This window comes from Anas platyrhynchos, chromosome 1 (assembly GCF_047663525.1).
Source record: "Anas platyrhynchos isolate ZD024472 breed Pekin duck chromosome 1, IASCAAS_PekinDuck_T2T, whole genome shotgun sequence".
NCBI lineage: Eukaryota > Metazoa > Chordata > Aves > Anseriformes > Anatidae > Anas > Anas platyrhynchos.
Window position 1 is genome coordinate 24,686,461 of NC_092587.1, and position 24,551 is coordinate 24,711,011.

Genomic DNA, 24,551 nt, shown 5'->3' on the forward strand with positions numbered 1-24,551 from the left:
AGAAACAGGTAGAGGTGGAGGTGGGAGATGCATGTAAATGTATTTGTCTGGGAGGGTGTATGTTGTCTCGCTTTGGACGTTTAAATGTTTGCCCTCGTTGCTTGAATTTAAGTTCCTTTCCATGTCAGGTTGCTCCTTCCAACTTTTCATTGATATATATATATATTTTTTTTCTGTTGCGGACCGAAGGCACGGAGCTACAGAACACCTCTGAGCTTGACGGTGGAGTAACAGTAACTACATCAGTAATGTGCTGCTGTTAACTTTGTCCATTCACAATTCATTTTGTCAAGATTTTGTTTAAAGCATTCATGGCTAGAAACTATTTCTCATTCTTTAGATTTTTTTTCAACCTTTTGAATAGTAGTGTCTCAGATCACCCCTAACTAGGAAGTGTGATTTTTTTTTTCCATAATCATAGAGAAATGGCGATCTTTTCAGTCAGATCTTTTAGTAGTATCCCAAGAAGTCCTAGGGAAGAAAATGGTAACTTTGCATGCTCGTGTTCAGAACAAGAATATGAAAAATGTCTGTACTTAATCTTCCTAGCTGAGGGCAGGGCACTGGAAATTACACCCAAGCAGCTAAGTGAAATCTATGTAATGCCAAAGCATGCAAATATGTAATTAGATAATAAATGCCAGTATCAGCAGATAACTTGCACCACAGATGTTGTAAAGAATAAAGCTGTCTTCCGTAATGTGCATGAAATTAAAGGTGTTACAAGTAAAATGAAAAATTGGCCAATCTGCTTGGAGGTGATTCTTTGCATCTTTGAAAGCAGATGGGTGCAACCGTTTGGCTCAGAATAAAGCAAACAAACAAAATGAGTGTGCCAGAACTGTGTAGTAAGAAATAGGATGAATGGTAGGTGGGAAGTATTACAGTTAAATCAGGTTCTTTGGAGGAGTGTGCGTGTTAGAAACCTCTTTCTGCTTCCTATCTGCTCCTGTTCAGATTTGTATTTAACAAATCTGCTACTTGTTGCTTATTGTAGTGAAATGTCCCATGTCTCCTTCTCTACCCAAGTTGGATTTTCTCCAGCTGAGGTCAGTGAGAGTGTTACCAGTGACTTTCCTGGGTGTATGAGCATGACCCCGCTGGCCAAAATTGCCTTGTGGAAAAGCTCCCCTGGCAGCAGGTACTCGCTCGCCAGCATGGGGCTGAGGGCTCTGTTTTCCCCTCGCCATCACTCTTCCTTCCATTTGGAAAGCTTTAGCTTGTCTGTTGCTTATGTTAGCACTTACTTTGATAAATACCAGCTCAGATTATGGACTGGATGGCAGGAAGTTTAGATTAGATCGGCCCCTGGAAATGTGCAGCCACATTCCTCTGAAGCTGCGAGTATGGTAGGCTCTGCCTTAACAGATAAACACAACGGCAGCATGCTTGAAATAGATGAGAGCAGAGCATGATTCTGGGATGTGAAGGGACCTCACTGTTCGGGGAGCATGTGTGTTACTCTCTCCAAGCCTGTTCTGGGAGGGTTTTGCAGTTCTTCTTGCTTCATTCCTTCCAAGGGGATGTTGCCTCTAAACACCTTCAAGGCTGTCATTAGCGTGTCAGTTATCAGTCTCCAGCTGAAAACACTGAAGATATCCAAACAGCACAGTTGACTTTTTAAAATCATGGCTTAATTCGGGGGCTTAACCAGGATGCAGTGATAACCTCTCCTTGTTTCGTTCTGGTGCTGTCCCGTGGTCGGTCCAGCAGTGCCTTGTGCAGAGAGGATTGGTTTCTCCTCCAGGTTGGAAGAAGAGACCCTCAGCTCTGCTGACCTCCAACATTTGAAGCCCTGACCAAAACTGAGAGAGCCTGTGGCCTGCCTGGTGCAGGCTGATTTTCCCTCTGGAAGGAGGGAACGCTTAAAGTAATTTTCAAGCATGTCTCTGTGTGCAACCGTTGCAGCACGTGTGTATGGGGATTGCAGCTCTTGTCATTGCCAGCCTGATAAGGGCACACTAGTGCATGTGAAGCCTCTTCAGAAAGTGTTATGCATCACATACAACAAGCTGATGTCTTCATAATTGGGTTATTGTTTGAGCCTAGAAGCAGAGAAGTGGGAGAACTTCATCAGTCACTGTGCTGTGATACTTGAAGCTTTCCCAGAGTGTTTCTTGTATGTGTACAACTGCACGCTTTGTATTTGGGAAGAGAAGCTTCTTTTACTGGGCTGAGCTAATGAGCTGTGATGGGGAGCAGTCGACAGGGTGATGCACATGTGTGCGAGAGGAAGGAAAGGGGTGTTGTCCAGTACCCTTTTTGTCATTTTTGGCCCAAAGGCTCTTTAGCTGTAAATAATAAATAAACATTCAACTGGAAAAAAAAAAAAAGTCTGTCTTCTAAGAGTTCATCCAGTTTTGATAACGGACAAGTGAGTTTACTGCCCTTACTGCTTCTGAGGTATCCAGGCTTTGTGGGAGTCGATGGATTGGTAATTCCAAAGCTGCTACTTGCAGAAGGCAATTTCTTCTGAGGTGGGAATAAATAGGTTGTCAGTGCTCTAATTATTGTTGATTAAGTGACTGAATGTGGTAATAGATCTGATGATCCTTCTGGAAGCTGTTTCTAAGGTCAATTGAATTGTGCAGCTGACTACAAGATATCTTTTTCAGAGTAACGGGAGTTGCAGTTTTAGGAGCTTCTCTTCCTTCTGGGTTCATAAGGCTTTTTTTGACAGTGCCCTGGACAAGGAGTATCTTTCAGAGTGAAGTCTGCATTTAACATTTGGTATGATTTCTTCTGTCATCCACATGTTTAAATAAGCATCACTTCTTAAAGGAATTCAGACTGAGAGACCCAGCTGGATTTCTGCAGATGTCCCATGTTAGGCTTTGCAACACTGCTATTTGCAGCGTATTGCTTTCTGGACAGCCTGATAAGAAGAGAGGACCTCCAAAAATGCATAATTTGGCATTTTTTAGTCAAGCCTTAGTGATCAACCAAGCAGATTATCTTAGTAGTGCGACACGCTCCTACTGCGTCCTGATTTTCTGGCTTTAGAGGCAATACCAGTCTTTATCTCTGCATAGAACGGGTGTCAGTAGCTGGAGAGATTTAGTTTTGATAGTTCTACAGATACTTTATGCAGTATATGAGACTGCAGGGTCTTTGCTTCTGGTGGGGCTTTTCTCTATTGGTGAGCTCCTGATGTCCAGCGTAGCAGCAGTCTTGGGTTTAATAGGAGCATCCTTGTCTGTTTTGACATAAAGCCTCCTTGACACATTTTGCAATATTGCAATTATTCTCCTGTGCTTTGCTGCAGCCTTTTGCCCTTAAACTTTCTTTGCAGTTGTGTAAAGTGGAGAGACCTTAGCTTGGTATTACAGGCAGGCTTCAGTCATGGAGCATGGCAAGCCTGTATTAATGGCACAGGCATAACGCAGCAGGCTGTCCGAGGGCAGTGGCCCTTACGGTTGTGTTAGGAGAGGAAATAGAAAACAGTGCTGAGTGCAGGAAAAATTCAGTGTCCTGACTGCTTATAATAAGAGAGGATTAAGCGAAGCAACTGCTCTGAGAGGCATGGACCTGTTTTACTTCTGGCAGCTCAGCCGTGCATTCCTTTTAAAAAATTACAAATAGCCAAAATCGGTGAACTGAGCAATGCTACTAAATATGAGTAACAGCAGCACAATTATTCTGTCAATTTTCTCTTTTTTCTTTTCTTTTTTTATTTTTATTTTTTTTAAAGCAAAATACAGCTGACATTCAGGAAAAAAGTCTGTATAGACTTTCTTTGTCTTGACAAAACTGCCAGCTTGTTTTTTTTCTTTTTCCCCCGCTCTGATGAGCATGTGTGGAAAACAGAAAGGAGGAGCAGCTGCTGTTGTGTCCCTTACAACAGAGAATGACCATGCCGTAGTGGCTTGGGCAAATCATGGCTGTAAGTCACAGATGGCTGTGTCTTAGGTGGTGAACGTATCTTACAGGATGATTCAGTATCACTGGATGTTCAAGCAGTCAGAGATGTTGCCACATCCTTCACCTCGTGGGGTTTATCTGCCTGGGGTTATGTTGTTTCTGTTGAATGATGCCTGTGCTTTCCTTCGCCGCAGCTCTTAGCATGTAGCAGCACCATCTAATCAGGCCGTGTGATTGCAGCCAATAAGCCCTCCTTGCAGACTCTGTAAATTGTTTTGCCTCTATCTTGAATTTGTGCTTGTGAACAAGAAATCAGGGAAAATGAAAGCGGAGCAAGCTTCCAGTCAGTTTTCCCTTTGTTATGAATATATTGAACACTTGTACCGTCTAGGTTTGGTTATGTGTTCCACCTGAGAAAATACAGCGAGGGAATATTCGCCTTGCACAAAGAAGCCCTAAGAATGATTGGAAGCAGCAGTATTGAGTTTCTTTCTTTTTCCAACCTCAAGTATATCCTTCTTCCAACCCCAAATGTATGTGTTCAATCTTGTAATTACTTTTACCTAATTTTTTTACATCTGCTGTAACACAACGAAGAAATCAGTTATCCTCCCTTCCTTGGAACCGGAGTCTGAGTAGCAGTTGTGTTTCTGCTGCCATCCAATTTCCACTCATGCCAGTGGCATTTGAAGATACTTGGAGTGAATAGAGTCAGGGTCAAATTCTTAAAGAATGTAAGTGACTAATAATATCCATAGAAACGAGCACTGCCTGGCTGGCTACCTGTAGCAGTGTAAGTGTGGGGTTCGTGCTAGGCTAATGCAGTCTGTTTTTAGAGACTGCACTGTAGACGTTGGTAACTGAAACCTGATTTTCTTAGCATTCTTGTGTAAAGAATAAGCTGTCTTTGAAGCCATGCAAGAATAACTCTAGCTTCTGTCAGAATATGGTGTCTTTTAATGGTGCTCAGCAGAGCAAGCTGCAGGAGGAATTTTAAAGGACCAGAAATACTTTTAAGACTGGTCTTTGAGAAAACTTTTTGGTGGCTTTGGGCTGCGTTATTTATATAACATCATTACATTCAGGGAGTGCACAAAAGCCTGCCTCAGAGTCGAGGTTCTTTTTAAGCTGCTGTACAGATATAATTCAGAGGAGAGTCAAGTGCTATCTCTGGGGACATGGACATCTAGAAAGGCCACTAACAACTTTGAAGAGATAAATATATAGAGAGATAATTATTTAATCTACTTTTTTTTTCCCTTTTTTTCTTTTTTTCTTTTTTTTTTTTTTTCTCAGCTACCATCTTAGCCTTTCTGTCTGGGGAAAAGGCTGTAAGGAACGTGTCTGAAGCAGGGTATAGTAAAGTGGGTGAGTGAGTGAAAGGTAAGGAATGCAGAGAGGGGAGATATATTTTGGTGGTCCAAGCAGGTTTCTGAAGGCCATAAATCATAACAAAGCAAAGCAGAGTTCAGCTATTAGTCAACTTTGTATCTACCTCTGCATAACCTTTCACCATACATGTCTTCATAGCTGATGAGGCTCGTTCCTCCTGGTGCGTTGACAGTAAATTGGCAAAGCAGTCTCAACAATACAGTCCTGAAAAAGAGAGCGGCTTGATGTGATGGCGGAAAGGAAAAAATAAACACAAACTTCACCCTAATGTTAGAAATGACATTAATATGTTTCTTAGCTGGCATTCAGGAGTTAATGAAACCACATCCATTTGGGGGAAATCCTCAGCCTTAATTGTGTGGAACTCATTGTATTTACCTTGAGGATGAAGACACAAAACCATGCTGTCTAAAACTGAGTCAGTAGCTAAGGGAAAGAAAATGCTTCAAACCAGATGCTCCACCTGACTTGCAGGTACTTGCATTTAATTAATTGTACTGAAACCTGTTTGCATATTTGGGTTCTTACTCCACAGTTCTTTATGCTGCAGTGCTGTAGGATCATTGTACAGTCAGTTGCTGGAAAACTTGCTTGGTTTCCTTGGGAGAGTGACCCGTTAGCAGGCTGTCAGTGCTCCGGCAGTTGCCTGATTGCAAAGTGTGCAAGTTCCAGCCCATGCCAAGCACGGATCAGGTTGTTAATCGCAGCTGCAGCTGTGCAAGCAAACCTGGATTCAAAGTGCAAATAAGTACATGCTTTAGCTGTTTGCAAGTGGGAGGGGACCAATACATAACCCTGTGCAGGAACCTTAGCTAAAACTAAATGTTGGCATACCCTTAAAATAAAAGGTGCATTAGTGGGGATGAGGAGATATTTCCTTTTTTATAGGCCATGCTTTTTTCTGTAAACACTTGAAGGCTTTTGCCAGGTAATACAGAGAAACAAGACCTCTTGACCCTTTCTCCCCCACCCTTACACCCCTCCCTCCCTCTCTCCCCCCAAAATGGAACCGTTTGTTTGTCCAGGGATCTGAGTCATCTGTGTTTGTTCAATGATCTGAATATTGAACTTAATTGTGAAAATGCTGTGAAAACATTGCAACATGTTCTGTTCATGACCTTGTAGTGATTCCTCCCTGCCTGCTCTGGGTAAGTCACAGCTCAGGTTACTCAAATCAATTCTAACTGGAAAAAAATCTGAAGAGTTACTTCTTTACTAAAATTGAAAGACTTATTCTGTTGAATGTTGCCATATCTTGGAAGTAGTTTCCTTGGAGCAAGGAAGTTGCTTTGTAGTGCTACTGCTCAACATCTTACGCAGAACCCAGAGCTTGGCCTGAAGTTGTTTACCTCATCTGTTTTGCTCAAAAGAACTGTGTGTAATTTTTAATATGGAAGATAAGTTTAGCCTTTTCACCAATTTAATAATATATGAAAAAAACAACCCACCTGCTGTCAAATGAGCAGAGCAAGCTTCATGGTTAAAATTGAGGCGCTTGAATTAGAGAAGGATGACAAGGAAATAAAAAGTCATGCATGGCAATGCATCTTATGCCCTCAAAGACTAGAATTCACATTTGTTTATTAATTGAAAATGCAGATTTATTTTCCAATTCAGGTGTGGCTTCAAAGATATTAAGAGTAAGACAGTCACAGTAATGACTTAAAGTACATACTGAAGGAATAAAATGTATTTTCCTGCATAGCTTATGTAAAAGAGTTTCAGAGATAATTTAAACTACACTTGGAAATGACCATTCCTAGCATTTTGAGTTCATTGTTGGAGACTTTATTTCCAATTGTCTGAGGAAGGTTTTAGTAGCTTTAAAAACTTGATGCTATAAACTAGTTTGGAAGTGCAGTATATTACCGTGTGATCTGCATATTGCACGTATATAAAAAATAATTTACTACCTTTGTTTAATCGGGGTGAAAATATATTTAAAAGCGAGTATGACAGCAGACAATTTCATAAAGCCTTCGGTGTCGTGTTGATAGCTATATAACATATTGTGATGGTTTGGAATGAAATCCATAGTGACTTGTGCAGCCAGCTGCAACAAATAAAAATGTTTTACTGCCTACTAGTGTGTTATGTTTACAGCACAGCAGACTGGCTGTCATCAGAGAAGCTTGGATGAAAACTTTTTGATTAAATGATGTAACTGCTAATGTGGTGCAAATTATTTTGGTGGTTTTCTCATAAACTCGTGTCCTTTTGTCTGACTGCTCGGTACGGCTTTCTGACTGGTCGGGATTTTGCATCTAAATCAGTTATGAAGCAACTGCCAGTTTTTAAGGCCACCTTTTGTTCTGCTTCGAAATGAGCCAATGAAAACTGTAACGAGGACCTTGCCTCTGCCCATTGCAACGCTGTTTTCAAGGAGCAGAGAATTACGGTGTCAGCTGGTCATTGCTGGGAGGTTTGGGTGCACACCAAGGTTTCTGGGGAGATTGTTGTTGCTCCTGCACATGGGCTGAGCTGCCTTGCTGATGGCCTTGTGTTTGCTGTGTTGCCAGCTGAAGAACCTCCTCCTCTGGCCTGTGTTACAAAGCGGTAGGTGCCTTGAGCCTCCTGATTTCAGATGGTGCTTGGGGATGCTTGACATTGTTACAGAACTGTGCAGGAGCACTTTGAGTCACAAGTAGGAGGCTGTAGGATTTGGGTGTGTTGTACTCCTGTTGTGATTCCCCTGTGGCTGGAACAGGCGAGCCATCAAGTCGATTGATGGGTATGAGCTAATGTTTGATAATCTTTTGTCTCTAAACTAAACATCAACCTCAGTCATTAATGCAGGGCAGGCTGTTTCAAGCACATCTTTCATCCTGCATGGTGTTCCTGCCCAGAGGCTGATTTCTGCTGATCAGAAGGGATATCACTCTTTTTTTTTTTTTTTTTTCCCAGCACTACCTTTTTATGTAGCTATGAGCTACTAACCACTTGCTGGGTTATATGCCATAAAATATGCCTTTTATAATCAGCCTGTTGCTGAATAGCTTTTTTGTATTCTCATGGTCTACTCTTCTGTATGCCTCCTTATTAAATAAGGGGTTTTTGAATATTTGCATGTTCTCTTTCTGAGCCATGTCTTTATGCCACCCCAATTTGACAATGCTACAGACTTTCATCGATGTGAATCCAACATGTCTAAGAAATCTGCCTTTCAGGTTATTCAGATAATAATTCGCTTTGCACCTTACTTTGAAGTAGGTCCAGTGATGCTTCTCATGGATGGTGGCCATCTGGCAGAAGGGTGTTGCTCAGGAAACCGTCTGTGTAGCAGCGTGGTAAGGCATTGTGCTTGTATGGTTTCTGAGTGATGCTGAGCTAGCTGTTGTGTTGATGCCATGGAGGCATTGCAAGCAGAGCAGAAGGCAGTAACTTCTGAAGAAGTTAATTGTGCCGAGGGCATTCAGAGCACAGGATAGGTGAGCAGGTGAGCTATAGCTTGGTTCTCACTGTGGTTTCAGGGAGGGATTTTCTTGCATATAATTTATATCCAAGAAGAAACAGTTGTAATTGGCTAATAGCTATTTACACTGAATGAGAACAACCAGGGAGACCTAAATGGCTAAATGCTTTTTGAATGAAGTACGGAAGCTTTCATATAGACCTTGTTCTCATGGGTTGAAATAGCATTCATGTGGTTACATTATTGGTGAAGGTTATGTTCTCTGGGTGAAGGGAAATGACCCTTTTCTTCCCGTTGCTGTTTGTGGTGAACGAAACCAGTCATGTTCCGTGATACTGCCATGAAACATTTCTCTAGAAGTCATGTAGCCATGTGGGCCATTGCTTTGAGATGTATCTGCCTAGACTTCCTCCTCAGTGTTGTGAGATGAGCAGAAGTCTCGTAACCATTGAAAGGTAGATCTTATGTGGGGAAGTATACAAATCTACATAGAGAGAACTCAGCTTTTAGGAAGACAGAGAGAAGTAAAAGTTCTCTCAGCTCATGATTTGCCTTTGTAGGCAGGTCCTTTCTTCTAGCGGACTGAATGGTTGTCTCAGTGGTGGGAAACCGCTTGTTTCTTTTGGTCTCTAGGAACTCCTTTCTGTCCCCTCTGCATTTTAGCAGCTTGCTCCTTGATCTTTCTGTCTCTGAATGACCTGCAGGCTCCAAGCTCCTTGTGGTGACTGTTTTGCCACCCTGATCCTTACCTTCTCTGAAGAAGGGTCTTTCACCTTTTGGCAAGGAATCTACCACCCTCGTTGCCTTATGGGAATGTAATGCTGCACACAGAAGGCAGAAAGAAAAATGTGGGCTATGAGTCCCTAGCAGAGAATGGGGACTAGGTGGTCTAGCAGTCTCAAGTAGAAGAAAATATTACTTAGCAAATGAATTTTTTTTTTTTTTTTCCCGGTGTAGTTTTTGTAGTAGGGACCATCTGGCTCTTGTTAAAAGCTGCTGAGGAGTGTGGTTTTGAAGGACTTCTCACTACTGAACACCACTGCTGCAAAGCAAAGTACCGAATTTATTTCTTCTTCAAGTATCTTACTATAAATTAAACAATGGAAGTGCAAGCTAACGCTTTCTGTGTGTGTATCAGCAGACCTTGTGGGAAGGGTTAAAAATGTTTTCTGTTAATTTTTGACCATAAGGAAATGTGCTACATACCTGAAGCCTTCCTTACCTCTCTTTGTGTTAGAAACATGATTTTTATTGCTTGTATAACATTTGCCTGCTGCTTTCTTCCAGGAAGATTTGCAAGAGACAAGTTGTTGTCTAGGAGTTGAGCTGGGAGGAAATGCCCATTGTCCTTCCTCCTGCAGCATCCTGCGTTATCAATTAAACAGAACAGAAAATGCTTTTCACTCCTACTGTTTCACCAACCACAGTAGCTCCCACAAAGCTTAAATGACGTGGTCTCTGACACGCATGCATGCAGTAGGTTTGTAGCATGTGCAAGCTATTGTGGCTGTGCTTGTTGCAACCCAAGCAGCCAGCGTTCTCACTGGCACCACCCAACCCAAGGCAGCACCTGTACTTGGTGCATCAGTTTTGAAAAGCGGGATGAAGCAGTGGGGTGGCCACTGGGACTTCCCATGATACCCTAAAGGCAGAACTGGCCTGCTGTGAGCATGCTGCAGGCAAACACAAAGTGTTGGAAGGAGCCAGTAAGGACACAGAGGAACTTCTCTGATGCATTAGATTCGAGCCAGTAGTTCTTTGTGATAGCTTTAAGGAAATGTGCCAGGGAAGGTTGGCACCTCACATTGGTTTTAGAAGCAGTTAACATAATGGTGGGTTTTCCTAGCATCCACCTATACGATTCTTAGGTCTCCATCTCTCAGCAAGGCAGTGGTGGTTCTGAGATCCTGAGCCTGCCAGGTTCAGCCCCTGAACTGCAATTTAGACTTGTGTCAGTGGGAGAGGGATCTTTGTCCAAATTCTCTGGGTGTAATAGACCAGCTGAATTATTCAAAATGGCTTGAGAAGTACGATGCCACTGGGTGGTAAAAACTCAGCTCCACCAAGGTGGTGGCTGTTCTGGGTGGGCTCCATCTCTGGGGTTTTATTTTCTGTAGGAGCAGTACTGGTGAATGTGTAGTGGCTTTGTCTCTCAAGTGCATGGCAGCTAGACATCCAACACTCGAGTGGCCCAGGCTTTATAATCTAAGTCAAAAGAAGTGAATTTTGTCATTTTGCAGTTCAGGCAACTGAGGCTTCATAGCATGACTTTACTTGAATGAGAGAATCAGATTCTTCTAAATTTAACCACAAGATTTATCTTGTCTCCTATCAGTGCCATTGTATCCTGTATGTGGCTTCAGATGATTCTTTACTGGCTGTGCACCTGAAGGTGGCTTCATGATCTCATATGAACAGGTGGATGTCATCTCTGAGCCCTGAAAGAGTTGCTGGTTTTAGCAGTATAAATTCCCCCTCTTGTTTCTATGGTACCTTGTGCAGCTGTGGGACTTAGGTCAGCATTGGCATCACTCCATGGGGTGGAAGAGAAGGTATTCCAGGCATTAATTATCCGCTCTGGAAGAGAAGATAATTGTTACTGGCTGCCTAAATACTTGGGCAACAAACCAACTCTGAGCATATAGAAGCACGATTCTGGGGACAGTCTGCTGTTCAGATAAATGATTACATGACAGATGTTATTAATCTTCTACTTAAACTATGAATGATCTTGCAGGTTTTTTTTACATGTGTGATAAATAACTTCATCTTTTCTTTTTAGTTGATGTCCGTCAGTGTTTTAGGTGTTTCTGCTTGGATGAGAGACTACCTGAATAATGTTCTCACTTTAACTGCAGAAACAAGGTAAAGCTCTCCTTAAACCTCATAATCTGTGTAGGTGAATGATTGCAGTGTACGTTGTTTCTTCTGTATAGCAGCTTTCCTAATTAGGATTTATAGAATTAAGAAGCCTTCAGTTAAGGTAATTATTGTTTTGATGAAAGGTGCATTTTTACAGCCATTATTGGCATCAGTTGAAATTCAAGATAGGGGAGATACAAATTTAATCTTGTTTTATTCCTCTTGACAGGGATCAATTTTTGGCCAATTGCCATCGTGTAACCATATTGTATTTCTGTACAGTTTTGAATGTTTTTAGTTTTTATTTAGTCCAGAGATTTAAGAATGCTGTTATTTGTGTTCCTGTGGGGTTTATGAGCCCTGTTTATGGAACAGGGCCTCACTGTGCTACACGCTGTGCAAGTGTAGGACAGGCACTTTGCCTTTGCCCCAAAGAGGTTTCAGGCTACGCTTTCATTACCTCCTGGTACCTGAATAAAGCATTTGACTAAAAACACGTTGAAGAGATTTCTCTGAAACTTGCAAGGTACTGGAAATAACACATCTGCTAATCTACCCTTTTTGTTTTAGTGCCTATATTATGTTTTTCCACTGTATAATTTTTGTGTGATTATGTTATTTTGATTGTGGTTCTGATTGGTTTCAGGGTGGAAGAGGCTGTCATTTTGACTTACTTTCCTGTGGTCCATCCAGTCATGATTGCAGTCTGCTGTTTCCTTATCCTAGTTGGAATGTTGGGCTACTGTGGAACGGTGAAAAGAAATCTGTTGCTCCTTGTCTGGGTACGTTTCATAACCTCTAACAACAGCTAACTTATGCTTCATTTCAACAATGTATGAAAAGTTTTAATCCTCTGGCGCTAGATAAATACTGATTATTTTTTATTACCATGTTGAGTTATGGTATCAGTGAGGAATTGTAATTGCTAAGCACACAGTAGGAAAAAAATTACTGCTTAGACTGCATTATGCTATGACCGAAAGACAAACAGTGTTTCATTTTTAAAAATCTACTTCATTTAGTAAAGGAGTTCCTGAAGAGAAAAATAACTCAAACTCTTAAGTACTAATAATTACAGGAACATGAGGTGGAGTGGTCTGAAATAAACCCTTGTGCTACCCTTCTGACTCGTGAGTGTTCAATAGCTGGATAACCCATACTTATAACTGATTGTAGGAATAAAGCAAAGTAACAGCATTTGTAGCTGATGAAATTTGTTTGAGAATGCATTCAGAAACTTTACATTATTTTACATGGATGTGGAGTTTTGCACTTGCATTTAGTTGTAAGTGAGTTTAAACATAAATTTTAAGTAGTCAGCTTTTTTCCTTTGGAGGCTATGTAACTGAGCCAAGAGCAGCTGAAAACCAGTAGCCACTCCTGCGCAAGGCTTTATATAAAATTTAGCTACAGGCTTTGACTGTAAAAGGAGTTAAATGACTTTTAATTCATCCAGAAGTCAGGGAGTTTGAGGATAGGCAACCCTTGTTCAAGAAACCCTTGAACAAATTTCAAATATTTAGATTTTAAAAATATTAACAAAAAATATTTAGACCTTTGGAAACGCTGAAATCAAGGATGTCGTGTACCTGCATGCCTCTAAGAAATCTAAGTGGTAGAGCTCTCTTTGCAGAGCTGGTCTTTGTCTTTTAGTGCAAGGATTAGTGGAATTCCAAGTAGCGTGTACATGTAAGCAATGGACGTGAGAGAGATATATTAGATTTGGCTAATGTTTTTTTATGGGAGAATGTGGACTGGTAAAGTCCTTCAGCTCTTGAGGATATCTTGGAGTCTTGTAAATGTAGAATTGGCTTCTTGCTGTTGTTTTTTTCTACTGCATTGTATGTTGGGTTCTCCCAAAATGTGTACAGTTGTACTTTTCCAATGGTTTAAGGCGAAAGTACATGATGCCTGTACCTCAAAAATATTATACAAAATGACCCCCAAAAAAACAAAGTGAGAAGAAACAATCAGGAAACTGTACTGGGGCTTTGCATTAAAATCCTTTTTTTTTTTTTTTTTTTTCTTTGAAAAAATTGGAGTAAGCTTTATTTGAGATTTCAAACAGGAGGTATGTATCACAAGTGTCCCTTAATTGCAAGATGGCAAACACTGCTTCTCCTTTTGGATATTAAGCATCTAGTACAATATTAAGATTATTGTTTCAAAGTTATATAATTAGGAAAAACTATAATTTAAATATGAAAGCTTTCTAATGCAAGAGTCATGCATATTATATTTCTAGATCTTGCAAGTCAGTGAGAACAAGTTCTATGACACGTTACTTAGCTATAAGCACTTGCATAAAACTAACAATTTTATGTAATTTCATACTATGTAATTATCGAGTAATCTTACATATTTTGTATAGGGCCATTCATATATTTTTGTTTTATATAGATAATGAAAGTACTAAAAGATGGTAAACTTCATTAAGCTCTTATTTCTTCTGGTAAGGTTGTACGATTATTTTCATTGTGTGTTTTATGGTGGTGATAACTTTTAATGGGAATTAAAATTAATTAAAAGGCAAAAACAACTACATAGACCAATGTTATTTAGCATATGAAAAAATGTTTGTTTTTGCTATAAAACTTTCAAAAAATCATAACTAATTACAAAGAAACAATAAGGAAAAAGTTAAAACTGATGTTTGCCTTCAGTTTATTTAAGCTGCCTGTGGAAAGAAGTCAGTTATGTCTTTTACAGCCATCTGGAAATAAATTATTCGAAGTGTGTTTAGGCAGTCAAATTACACTATATCAAAACAAGACATTTCTGTCATTTACCTTGCACTATTTCATTCTCAGGAGCCTTAGAATTTGCTCTTGCTAGTGAAGCTGATAAGCAAAACTAAGCTATCTTAAGTATGTTGTTTTTGATTAATTGCTAATACAATCTTGTTACACTGCACAAGTATGCAGACAAAAGTCAATGCTTCATTCATCAGACTAATCAGAAAAGTGACGGATCTACAAAATGAGCTTTTGTAAAACCAGATGACCTAAAACAAAAGAATCTTCATGTAAAACATTAACAACCTCTTCGATCATGGTTTTAATCTTCTTTTTGAAGTCCACAGCAGCCATAATGACAGCAGGCAAAGATACTTGGATCCAAATCCTGATGTTCCTGACAGCATACTAATTGCTAGTGCTAATGTGGTTAATTGAATTGGATTCTTGTAAAAATCTAATAAAGCATAAGGACTGTAAAATGTATATGTCAGTCTGTTACATATTTTTCATTCAACGGAATACTGTATCTAGTTTCCAAATTTTATCTTGCAATTAAATGTTTGAAACTTTTCCAGCTTCATGTGAGGCATAAATATAAATTGAATTAATGTTTACTCTGCTTTATAGTAAGAAAGTAGAACACCTCAGTATTCTGAGGTGTATGCTCTGGATTGTTTGTAGAAACAGCAATTTTAAACTACAAACATTTAACTTTAATTGTTTTAGGAATATATAGCCCTGAGGGCTAGTGGTATAAATAACCCAGGGTATATACTGTGAGTGTCTGTAATGTCATTTTTTTTTTTTTTTTTGTTCTGCAAATGACCAACATCCCAACTTAGAAATGAATATTTCAGGTGCTGAAGATCTCTTCAAAATTATTGTGAGGTTGTCTTGCTGCATTTTGCAGCATCGACAGTTCAAGTATTAGGACAAATCCTCTAAGATGGGTAGGTTTGATTATTGTTCATATGATAAATGACTGTTTTATTCCATCATAGTATTTCATACCCCAGATATCTGCAGCTTACTCTACTAGTATTGTAGAACAAACTTTAACAAACTAAAACCAACCAAACAAAAAAACCCCACACCACAAACAAACAAAAATACTTTTTTTTTGTGTGTGTGTTTCTGCAAGGATTTATAAAAAGAAAATAGATGTAATCTTAAGAACATCTGGTCATCTTGATTTAGAACTATAGCATACAGCTTATGTATTTCATAGTCCTTGGGATTTAAATAAAGTTAACTACAGCTATAGAGTTAACCATAGGGAGAGGCTGCCAGGGGATGTTGTGTTGCATGTTGTGTGAGACTTTGACTTGTGGCTTTTGCTTTGTGTTCTGCTGCAGCTAGGGTCACATCGCATAAATGGTCTGGCCTCTTTCCAGATGCCACTTCCATTGTATATCAGATATGTACTCCAAAGACTTCACTGAAAGCACATTGTTCACTTGTAGGCCTGTTCTACCACTTGTGATGTGTGTCCTATTTCAGGGGAGACTATCTGAGAGGTTTCTGAAATACATGCAAAGGGGGAACAGATTATCTTCTGAGACTGTGATTTCTCAAGATTTCAACATGCTTGGAATGACTTCCGTGAGAATTCTAGCCAAGCACTCCTTCTGTTTTTAATGTAAGGTGAACAATAGCAACAAGTTTAGTTAGAATTCAGATTGATTCTGTTCTAAACATTTAAGAGATTAAAAAAAAAAAAAAAGCACATCTGGATGTTAGTGTGGTTTTGTTCTGTAAGTGTTCTATTTACTAAGTTGATATGGTTGAGATGCCTACCAATATACAAGCAAAACATGAATTCCTCAGTCCTTCCATTTTCTTCTAGTTTGAATCACTTAAAAATGAGTCTTGTGCTTTAAGTCAAATGAAATTCTTCTACTGTGTTTTTTAAAAATCTGCATTGAGAGGGTTTTTCAGAGGCACAGAAGAAATTCCTTACCTTTTGTATCTAGAAAATTGCTTTTAGAAAGGATACCATTTCTAATATAAGACCATATTGCCCAAGTAAGTTTTAAGTTTACAGTAACTTTCTTCTAAAGAGAAAGCTGTTGCTGTTTATCAGGCAAATTCAGTGCATCTAGCACAGTGCAAAATGATACTAAGTTAAATAATTTCAGTGGTTCCATCTGTATGTTTAAAAATGATCGAACCAAAGCGTCAGAGGTAGATGTTTTTTTAATATAAACCACAAAAATAACCTCTTCTATAGAGAAACTTTTGTTGCATACCAGAGCCTTATTTTCTTCTTTCCTGTTAACATTTATAGTAAACTTTCCTCAAGAGTTTTCTAGTTTACTGATAGGAATACTTTACAAAACCAGAAACACTTCTGACTTAGATTCCTGTTGTCACCAGTGTGTTAACTGAACTGTAATTGTAATTCAGTGAATCTTCCTTTGCTCAGCTTGGCCCAGAAGGGCAGCTTGATTCTTGTTGTTCCAGCCATGCAAAACAGTTGCACCCAATATTTTTGTCTATTAAAGAGTTGGTTTGTTGCTGATTCAGTGGCAGGCTAGTCGGTGAGAGTGTTAGCAAAATGTGCAGTAGCACTTTGTAGTGGGGAGTTGAGGAAAAATGGGTTACTCATGGTTGGAAGTTTGGGAATGAGATGGAGACCCAGGCTTATTTTTTATTTAGAGAATTGGGCTGTGATGCCAGCCTGAAATGGAATATCTGGACCTCTTCAAGCCACTGTATTGACTTTGTAAACAGTCCAAGGATGACAAGCTGGAGTCCAGGTTTTGTGGTTCTTGTTATGGTTTTTCCAAAAATTATTTAACTTAAAAAACAAAAACAAAAAAAAAAAAAAGGAGAGAAAAAAACTATTCTTTTACCTTTTGTCTTCTGAAGCTGTACATGTTTTGGATTGTTTTTAAGCTCTGCTATGCACATAGCCTAACTTCATTGAAAAAGCAACGAAAACAACAAAACCAAATTGTGCACATATTCTCTGAGAATAGTAACCTTAAGGGTGTGTGAATTTTATGAAGTTTTTGTTTCATTTAAACAGCAAGAGGAAACTCTGTTGCTTGACAAAAACCTCTTCATGAAAATCCCACTGGAAAATATTTTCCTGGCTGGAGTTGTATTGCAAATTCTGGCATTTATTGCTATGACTTTTCTGTAATTATAGCATTCAAACGTATCTGGCTGTGCTTTCTCAAAAGGAAGAACTGTTAGGAATATTTGGTCAATAGGGCAAGTTTTCGTACTGATTTTCATCATAAAATTGTCAGAGAAATAAATATTGTTGAGAGCTAAATATTCTTAGACCCCTGTTGGTGTGTGGTCAAACTGTTAATTCGGTTGTGGCAGAACTGGGTTGCAGGCTGAATTGTCTGCTAAACAAGTTGAAACACAACCAGATAAAGCATTAGAATTATTTACTTACCAGAAGTATCTCATCATTTGGACCAGGTGATCTTGGAGGTCTTCCCCAACCTTAATGATTCTATGATTATTAAACTACTAAGCATCGAAAGGGAAGAAATATCTGACAAACATACCTACCCCATCCCATGCAGTTTAGAATTAGACAGACTGGAGTTCTTATTTTTTTGCATTTTGTGCCTCTTTCATCAGCACCTCTTCATATAAAGATGGTGTGACTGGGAGGAAAACATATTCATAAGACAGGTTAGCCTGCGTTTGTGAAAGATAATTTAAGTCATCTAAGAAAGATGGATTTAAGTCAGTTGATAATACTGTAGTACAGATTAGATGAGAAGCCAGTACTGTGCTAAAACCCAAGTTCAGATGGTCAGAAAGAGGCTGGACACGTGGCTTGCATATCTAAAAGTTGCTTGTTTGACATTCCATTTCTAAGATAAAATACGCTTAAAGTTTACCAATGTTAATTATCTCCCAGTAAATTCAGATATGAGAAATTTTCTGAAGAAAATAAATATAGGACTTCTTTTTTTTGTTTGTTTTACGTATTTCTAATTTTCAGTCTGAAGCTGAGCTGCGTGCGATGTCTTATAATGTATAACCATCTTTTTGTCTTGAGACTGGATAGAGGGTAAGCTTCTTTCTTGTTCAGAACAGAATTTTAAAGGTACAAATAAATGGTTAGATTTTGAGAACAGCATTGGTGGTGCCACAGAATAAAGCTTGGCTTTTCTGGAGAGGGTGTGTTGTGTGCGTCTCAGAGCACAGGGAGTGGACTGCGGTGGTCTTAGTGTATGGTGCCAGCCTCCCTCTCTGCCTGCCTAGGCATGAAGTGTGCTGTGGTGACCCTGTCTTCTCAACACAAACATACGTTGCTGTGTATGTATTTCCAAGATTTTTTCCAAGGCAAGTGTTTTGAAACCATATGTAATTTTCTTAGCTAAACGAAGGAGCTAAAAGAGAAGAGATACAAGTTGCCTAGGTTTATGGGTTCTTGGGAGGCATTTAGAGATGCACATTGCTGTCTGTTGGACAAACAACAAATGAGCTGATGTGCATTTGAACAGCAAGGAAGGAGAAGTGTTAGGGTGGAGGAGCATGTCAGGAATTGAGCTGGTGGGAGTGTCCCGGTCTTCTGGTGAATGCTTGGCTTCGATCCAAATGTTTGCTGGGCTCAGGCTGATGATCACCCCTCCACTTAGCAGCTGCCTTCTAATACAGGGGCACAGCCAGCACAGTACAGTTTGATGCAGTTACCTGGTAGCTTCAGAATAAAAATTGACCAGCAACTCCAAGGCCTTTCAGGCTTATGCAAGGTTTGACACCGTGATGATGATGCTGTCAGTTAAAATGGGTTTTTCATGTACTTCTGCAACAGTGAAGAGCCTCTTGCTCATCCTTTTGGAAAAAGGCATAGTGCTAAGTTGAAAGGTACATATCTGTTGAAAGTAGTCATTTTGTGGTCCCGCTATGTTTTCAGTTTGAAACATGCTGCCTGAACTTCTGTGTCACATTTTGCTCTGCACGCTGTACTTTAGGTTCACCTGATGAGGGTTGATCATTTTTGCCTTCTTTTTGGGATGTATGTCCTGAGTATTGGTTTTACAACGTGTTGCTGGGTCTGGCCTCAAAATTAAAAGTTTTCATGTGAACTTTGTTCCTTTTATTTTCCTTGTTCCCATTTTCCCCCATTTCTACTTATGCTGTTAATATTATTTTCTTCTTACAACTTCCTGAAAGTCACTGATGTCCAGGGCAGTAAAGAGGACTGAAATGCTCTCTGATGAATGGAGGAGGAAAGATAGTAATAATTGAAGTGGGATGATGGAATTAGGTACTAGGAAGCTATTGAAAGAACAGGGTCTGATATGACAGTAGATACAAGGGATTGGGGTGCTGAGGCAAGAAAGTGGGAAGCGATACCGGGATGAGAATAAAGGGTGCATCTTCACAGAAAAGAGAAGATGGAGACCTGCTCAGATGATATGTTTTTTTGTTGCTGTAGGGCATTTTTTTCCTTCTGTCCTTCCCAGCTCCAAGCCGATAGCTTGTTTGCCCAGCTTCTTGTCCTCCAGTGAAAGGAATAGGGAACAGAAGAGTTCCAGAAAGGAGGGGAGTAAGTGATTAAGGAGATCCACAAAGCCCAGTCAAACCTCTGTGTATTGTCTAAAATGCAGCCCAGCCTCACCAGTGGCCTACCTTTTTTGTCACAAAGTGAAAATGGAGTGCACATCCTGTCATGTAAATTTATCTCTTTCCTGCCTAATCTCACTGTCCTGACTAATTAACCACAGAGGCACTGTGCTACATGCAGTATGGATTTTGTACCTGAGAAGAGCACTTTTCACTCACAATGGTGAATGTTAGAAGTGTTTTGGGGCATGCTGAAGCAGACTTACTGTGTGTGTCAGCACTGACATGGCCTATTTTACAAGGAGAAAGGATTTTTTTTGAACAAAAAAGCATTTTTTAAGTGTTTAATTGCCTTGATAGAAAATGAAGGGGGGGAGGAGAAGTGATTAAGGGGGTTGTGTTTTGAAAAATCTGTACAGAACAGGAAACTTTAGTTTTTCATATAAATCCTACGAAATATGGGGAGAAGAAGGGGGAAAGGAATATTCTAAGCCCTGAGGAAATTATGGTCTAACGTCTATCTTTACCAAAGTCCTGTTTAGTACTTTACCCTGACCTTGCAGTGCCCCTTATTCCTTGGAGTTCGTTGACTTGAGGTAATTGAGCCTAGGGCAAATAAATCCTAATAATTGTCTGAAGTGCACAGTTGCTTATTTCCAAAGTAATACCCGTTTTCTTACATAAACAAGATTAAGTGTTAAAGTATAATATTTAAAAAGTATCATTTCTATCTCATAGAGGAATGGAGGCTGTGAACCAAGTTTTTACAGTTCATAAGTAAAATTGTCTATTTTTTAAAAAGGCAAACAGGCCAAACAAGAGAATTTGGACACATACCTTCAAAATCTAAAATGTTCATTTCCATACACAACAAAAGCCATTTATTTTATTCAGAAAAATAGTTATAAAGGTTTTTGGGAAAAGTGATCGTTATTTATATAAGCCTTGGATTTCACAAAGCTCTGCTCTCAGACGTCAAGACCATTTGTACAGAATGATTAAATTGGGTGATCTGGGAAACTGAAATACAAAACATTTGATCAATTTGCTGTGGAATGTATTTATTTTGAAGGACTGGATGGCATTCAGTAGCTGGTGTTGTAAGCTGGTGGTTTCAGCCCATTTCCTTGTTGACTCGTGACTGCATCCCTCACAAATTCTTGCATTGTCAAGCCAGTAAACCAAATTTTAGATCGGGATGACATATGAACTGTTAATCCCTTCAGGGCAGGGCTGAATGAGCTGGGGAAAGGGAAGGGGGGGGGAGGCAAGGAAAGTTTGCATTGCAGGAATGGATAAACAGGATTTCAGTTAGCTGTGCAGCTTGTCAGACTCTTTAATGAGTGCTTGCTCCCTTTCTAAAAAGTATAGCTGGATCAATCATTAAAATAACCTCATTAGCTGTTAAACTGACAAAATTAGAGGAAACCATAGCTTGTAACTTGCTGAGGGAGGAAGGACTTTTTATTACTTTTTTCACTGAAAGAGTCTGGTTCCTGTTGGTAATCAGGCTCTGTGGTGGTGGCCATCTGATGTTTTGTAGGGTGCAGACAGATGTCTGGATGGCTTGTGTCTCCGAAGAATAAGGCTGATGCTCTCAGGCTGTTGGCCATTGGGAAGTGCTCTACATAACCCTCTTAAAATCTTTTGGCATCTGTTTTACATACCATGTACTGCAGTCATTCAGAGGTTCCCATAAGGCTCTGTTCTGCAGCTGCTTGCCCTTGGAATCTCCCTCAGCCCCTGCCCTTCTCTGTCAGATCTTTCTGGCCTCTCTTGCCATTTGGACCACGTTGCCCAAGAAGGTGAGAGCATCAGACAGCAAGGCTGAGGAGGCTGGACTTGCTGAGCAGTTACTTTTTGTTTGCTCTGACGTGAGAGTTGTGGTTTTTCCTGAGTCTGGAAAAAGCGTGTTATCTTCTGGGAGAAAAGAAAAACGCCTGGGAGGAGAGAGCTAAAGCTTGAAAATAGATGTTTATTAAATGAAATGCAAAGCACGTGAGTGATGATTCATTAACAAGTGTAACTGATTCTTCAAAAATTGAATGATATTTAGAGTCTTGTAGACCAGATTTGCCAGCAGCTGGAACATCCCCCACGCTTTCATTTTTTCTTCACCATATTGCATTTTCTGACTCCAGCCTTTGTCTGCTTTTGCCATTGCTTTCATATACAGAATGCTCTCTTGCTTTCTCACTGTTTGGAAATTCAGAAGAAGCCAATACTTATAGTACGTCGTGTGAGGGGATATACTCGTTGCCTAGAGAAGAACTTAGACTGTGAAGTGTCCTCAGGTTTTCCAGAGCAGTAGCATCTAACCAGGCTTCTGTAAGAACAGACTGAATAGGGTCTAGACCCAGTAAAAGGAGTGTCACGTAATACAGAAACCAAAACGTGTGAGGAAAGAAAAAGGTGAATTAAGCCATTCTTATGCCTTTCTGATGAAATTTGGTGGCTGCAGAGCCATGTCTCTGTTGTGTTTTCATGAGCTGCCTAGACTCTTGCTTCCAAATCATACTTCCAGGCTGCAAACAACATGGGAATACCATGAGCAGGATCTAAAAGAGTGAGTTGGGATTTTTTTAGGTCTTTGATTCTCCCAGTGCTTGACATAATAGCCCCCTAATTTTACAGGTTATAGTAGTTGAATGCTGAGGAGGCATTGAATAAGTCATTGGCAAAAAAATTGCCAAACCCAGCTGTAGCAGAGAAAAAAAGCCGTGTGCTAATACTTCAGGAACATGAGCTATAAATAGCTTTGTAGTATAGTTACTCTTACTGCCTCGGCTGCTTGTCACAAGAGGCTAATAGTGATTTGTAGGTCAATAAATATCCTAGGTCATCAGATTTCTGTTAGGGCTTCTGCTCTTAGCTTAATTTCTGGCATAAAGCTTACACTAGAGTTTGAAAGGGCATCTGTGGAGGACTGTCATGGAGTTTTTGCATCTGTGCCAGCAGGATTATTACGATGGTAGGTAATAGAATATGGAATATTCACGTTGCCCTGGCTGTTGCAGTGAAGACTGCTGAAGCTGACTACATTTTTAACTCTAGTTTTCTTTTTCCTTTGCTAATTGTATCTAGAATTGGTTTCTTCCACTGTGAAATATCTCTGAAAAAATCCATAGTCTTGGAGATACTTTGGAGAAGAGCATTTACAATAGGGGGACTGGAGTGGGAGGAGGAGGAGGAAAATTTTTGTAAATTCCCACAATGTACTGTTTTCTGAAATGTGGAGTCATTTTTTGATGGTCCTGTTGCCATGTTAGTAGCCAAAATAGGTTAGTTTTCACGAGTTCTTTTCACCTGTTGCCCAAAAGCATAGACAAGTTGCAATATTATTAAGTGATTAATTGCAAGCATCGTGTGGCATATTCAAGATAGAAAAAAATAATCTCTGTAACTGCAGTGAGTCTTGAATTACGTCTCTGCATGAAATGTGCTTCATACTTTATATCCTTCCCTGTAGTTACCCACAATTGCATCCAAAAAATCTATGCTCTGCAGTACAAAAAGCCATAAAAAAGATTCTGTGAGGGAGATACTTCATATGGTGCCATTCACTACACTCAGAACAGAACATGAATTGCTAGGGGAAAAAAAACAAACAAACAAAAACCAACAACTTTTTAAACTAATGCAAAATATCTTTGATTTTTGTCATAATGATTTTCCACTTCATAATGATTTTGCACTTACTATTGCTATTTAATATGTATCTAAATGATGGAAACCATTGAGAAAGAAATGTGTTCCTGTGATGTGTTCTGTGGTGGTAGTCTTTTGCTTAGTTTGGTAGAGGAAATAGAATAGCCAAAAGCCTGTCATAATTTAATTAGGATAAATTAATTTTATAGTTCCTTTTTTTAAGCCTTACACAGAGAGGGAGGAAGACATTTTGGGCATATGCCAGCGTGTGTATGCTCCGCATATGGAGCACTGACATGTGGAGCTTGTACCCTCTTCTGTGATGCCACTGCTGCGTGCAGGAATTTTATTCAGATTAAAACTTGTGATCCATTTAGACAATCCACACAGATATTTCTAAAAATAGTTTTGAATTAGTTTGATATTTTTAATGCGTATCTGCAAATAGCATGTATTTTTGTGGTGATTTAACAGGTTGATAGCGTTTATGCAAGTAGATATCTGAATAACTATCCGAATAAGAATAAAACCTACAATTTCAGTGCCAGTCCCCATTTTTTTTTTTTTTTTTTTTAGTTCTTGATCATTTGAGAATTACTTCTTTTCTGTGGTTGAATTTTTAGCATCGTTGGATTTTCATTCTGTTATCTTGCTGTGCCTTTGTATTATTATATGGGAATTTGCTGGAGCAGTGGTTTTATGGCTGTCCAATTCTTTAACAAGAAGGGGTGTTATAACTTGTAGTAGCTGTGTGATCTTGCAGTGTCTTTGCACTTATTGTGAGTGTTCACTGTGATAGGTTTCCATGCTATTGATGCATCTTTTCTGCATCAGCGGATTCAGGGCAGGATGAGCATGTAAACTGTGGTCACTTTTATGCCTGCGTCACATGAAGAGTGTTCCAGGAGAACAGTGTCTCGTTACAGTTTAGGGAATATGCTTAATGTCTTTCTTGGCCCTTCATCCCCCTGTCATTTCCCCATCCCTTTGAAGGTAGTTTTCACAGAAATTACTTTGTTTTTATTCCCACTTACTTTCTGTTTACTGTTTTGCATAAGAAAGGAAGAGGAAAAGGATTATTCTGAACTCCATAG

At 39.6% G+C, this 24,551-nt stretch overlaps 1 protein-coding gene across 3 annotated transcripts in view; it reads left to right on the top strand.

The window, feature by feature from the left end:
- TSPAN12 (tetraspanin 12) overlaps positions 1 to 24,551 on the top strand; it is a 46,018-nt gene that overhangs the window by 1,593 nt on the left and 19,874 nt on the right. For 2 of the 3 annotated variants that reach the window (XM_027457847.3, XM_005013142.5), the window contains exons 2-3: positions 11,448 to 11,530; positions 12,174 to 12,309. In XM_027457847.3, the coding sequence (XP_027313648.1) occupies positions 11,448 to 11,530; positions 12,174 to 12,309 (219 nt within the window). Of the gene's footprint in view, positions 1 to 11,000; positions 11,084 to 11,447; positions 11,531 to 12,173; positions 12,310 to 24,551 lie in introns of all 3 variants that reach the window. The other variant, XM_027457841.3, reaches the window with a different exon arrangement.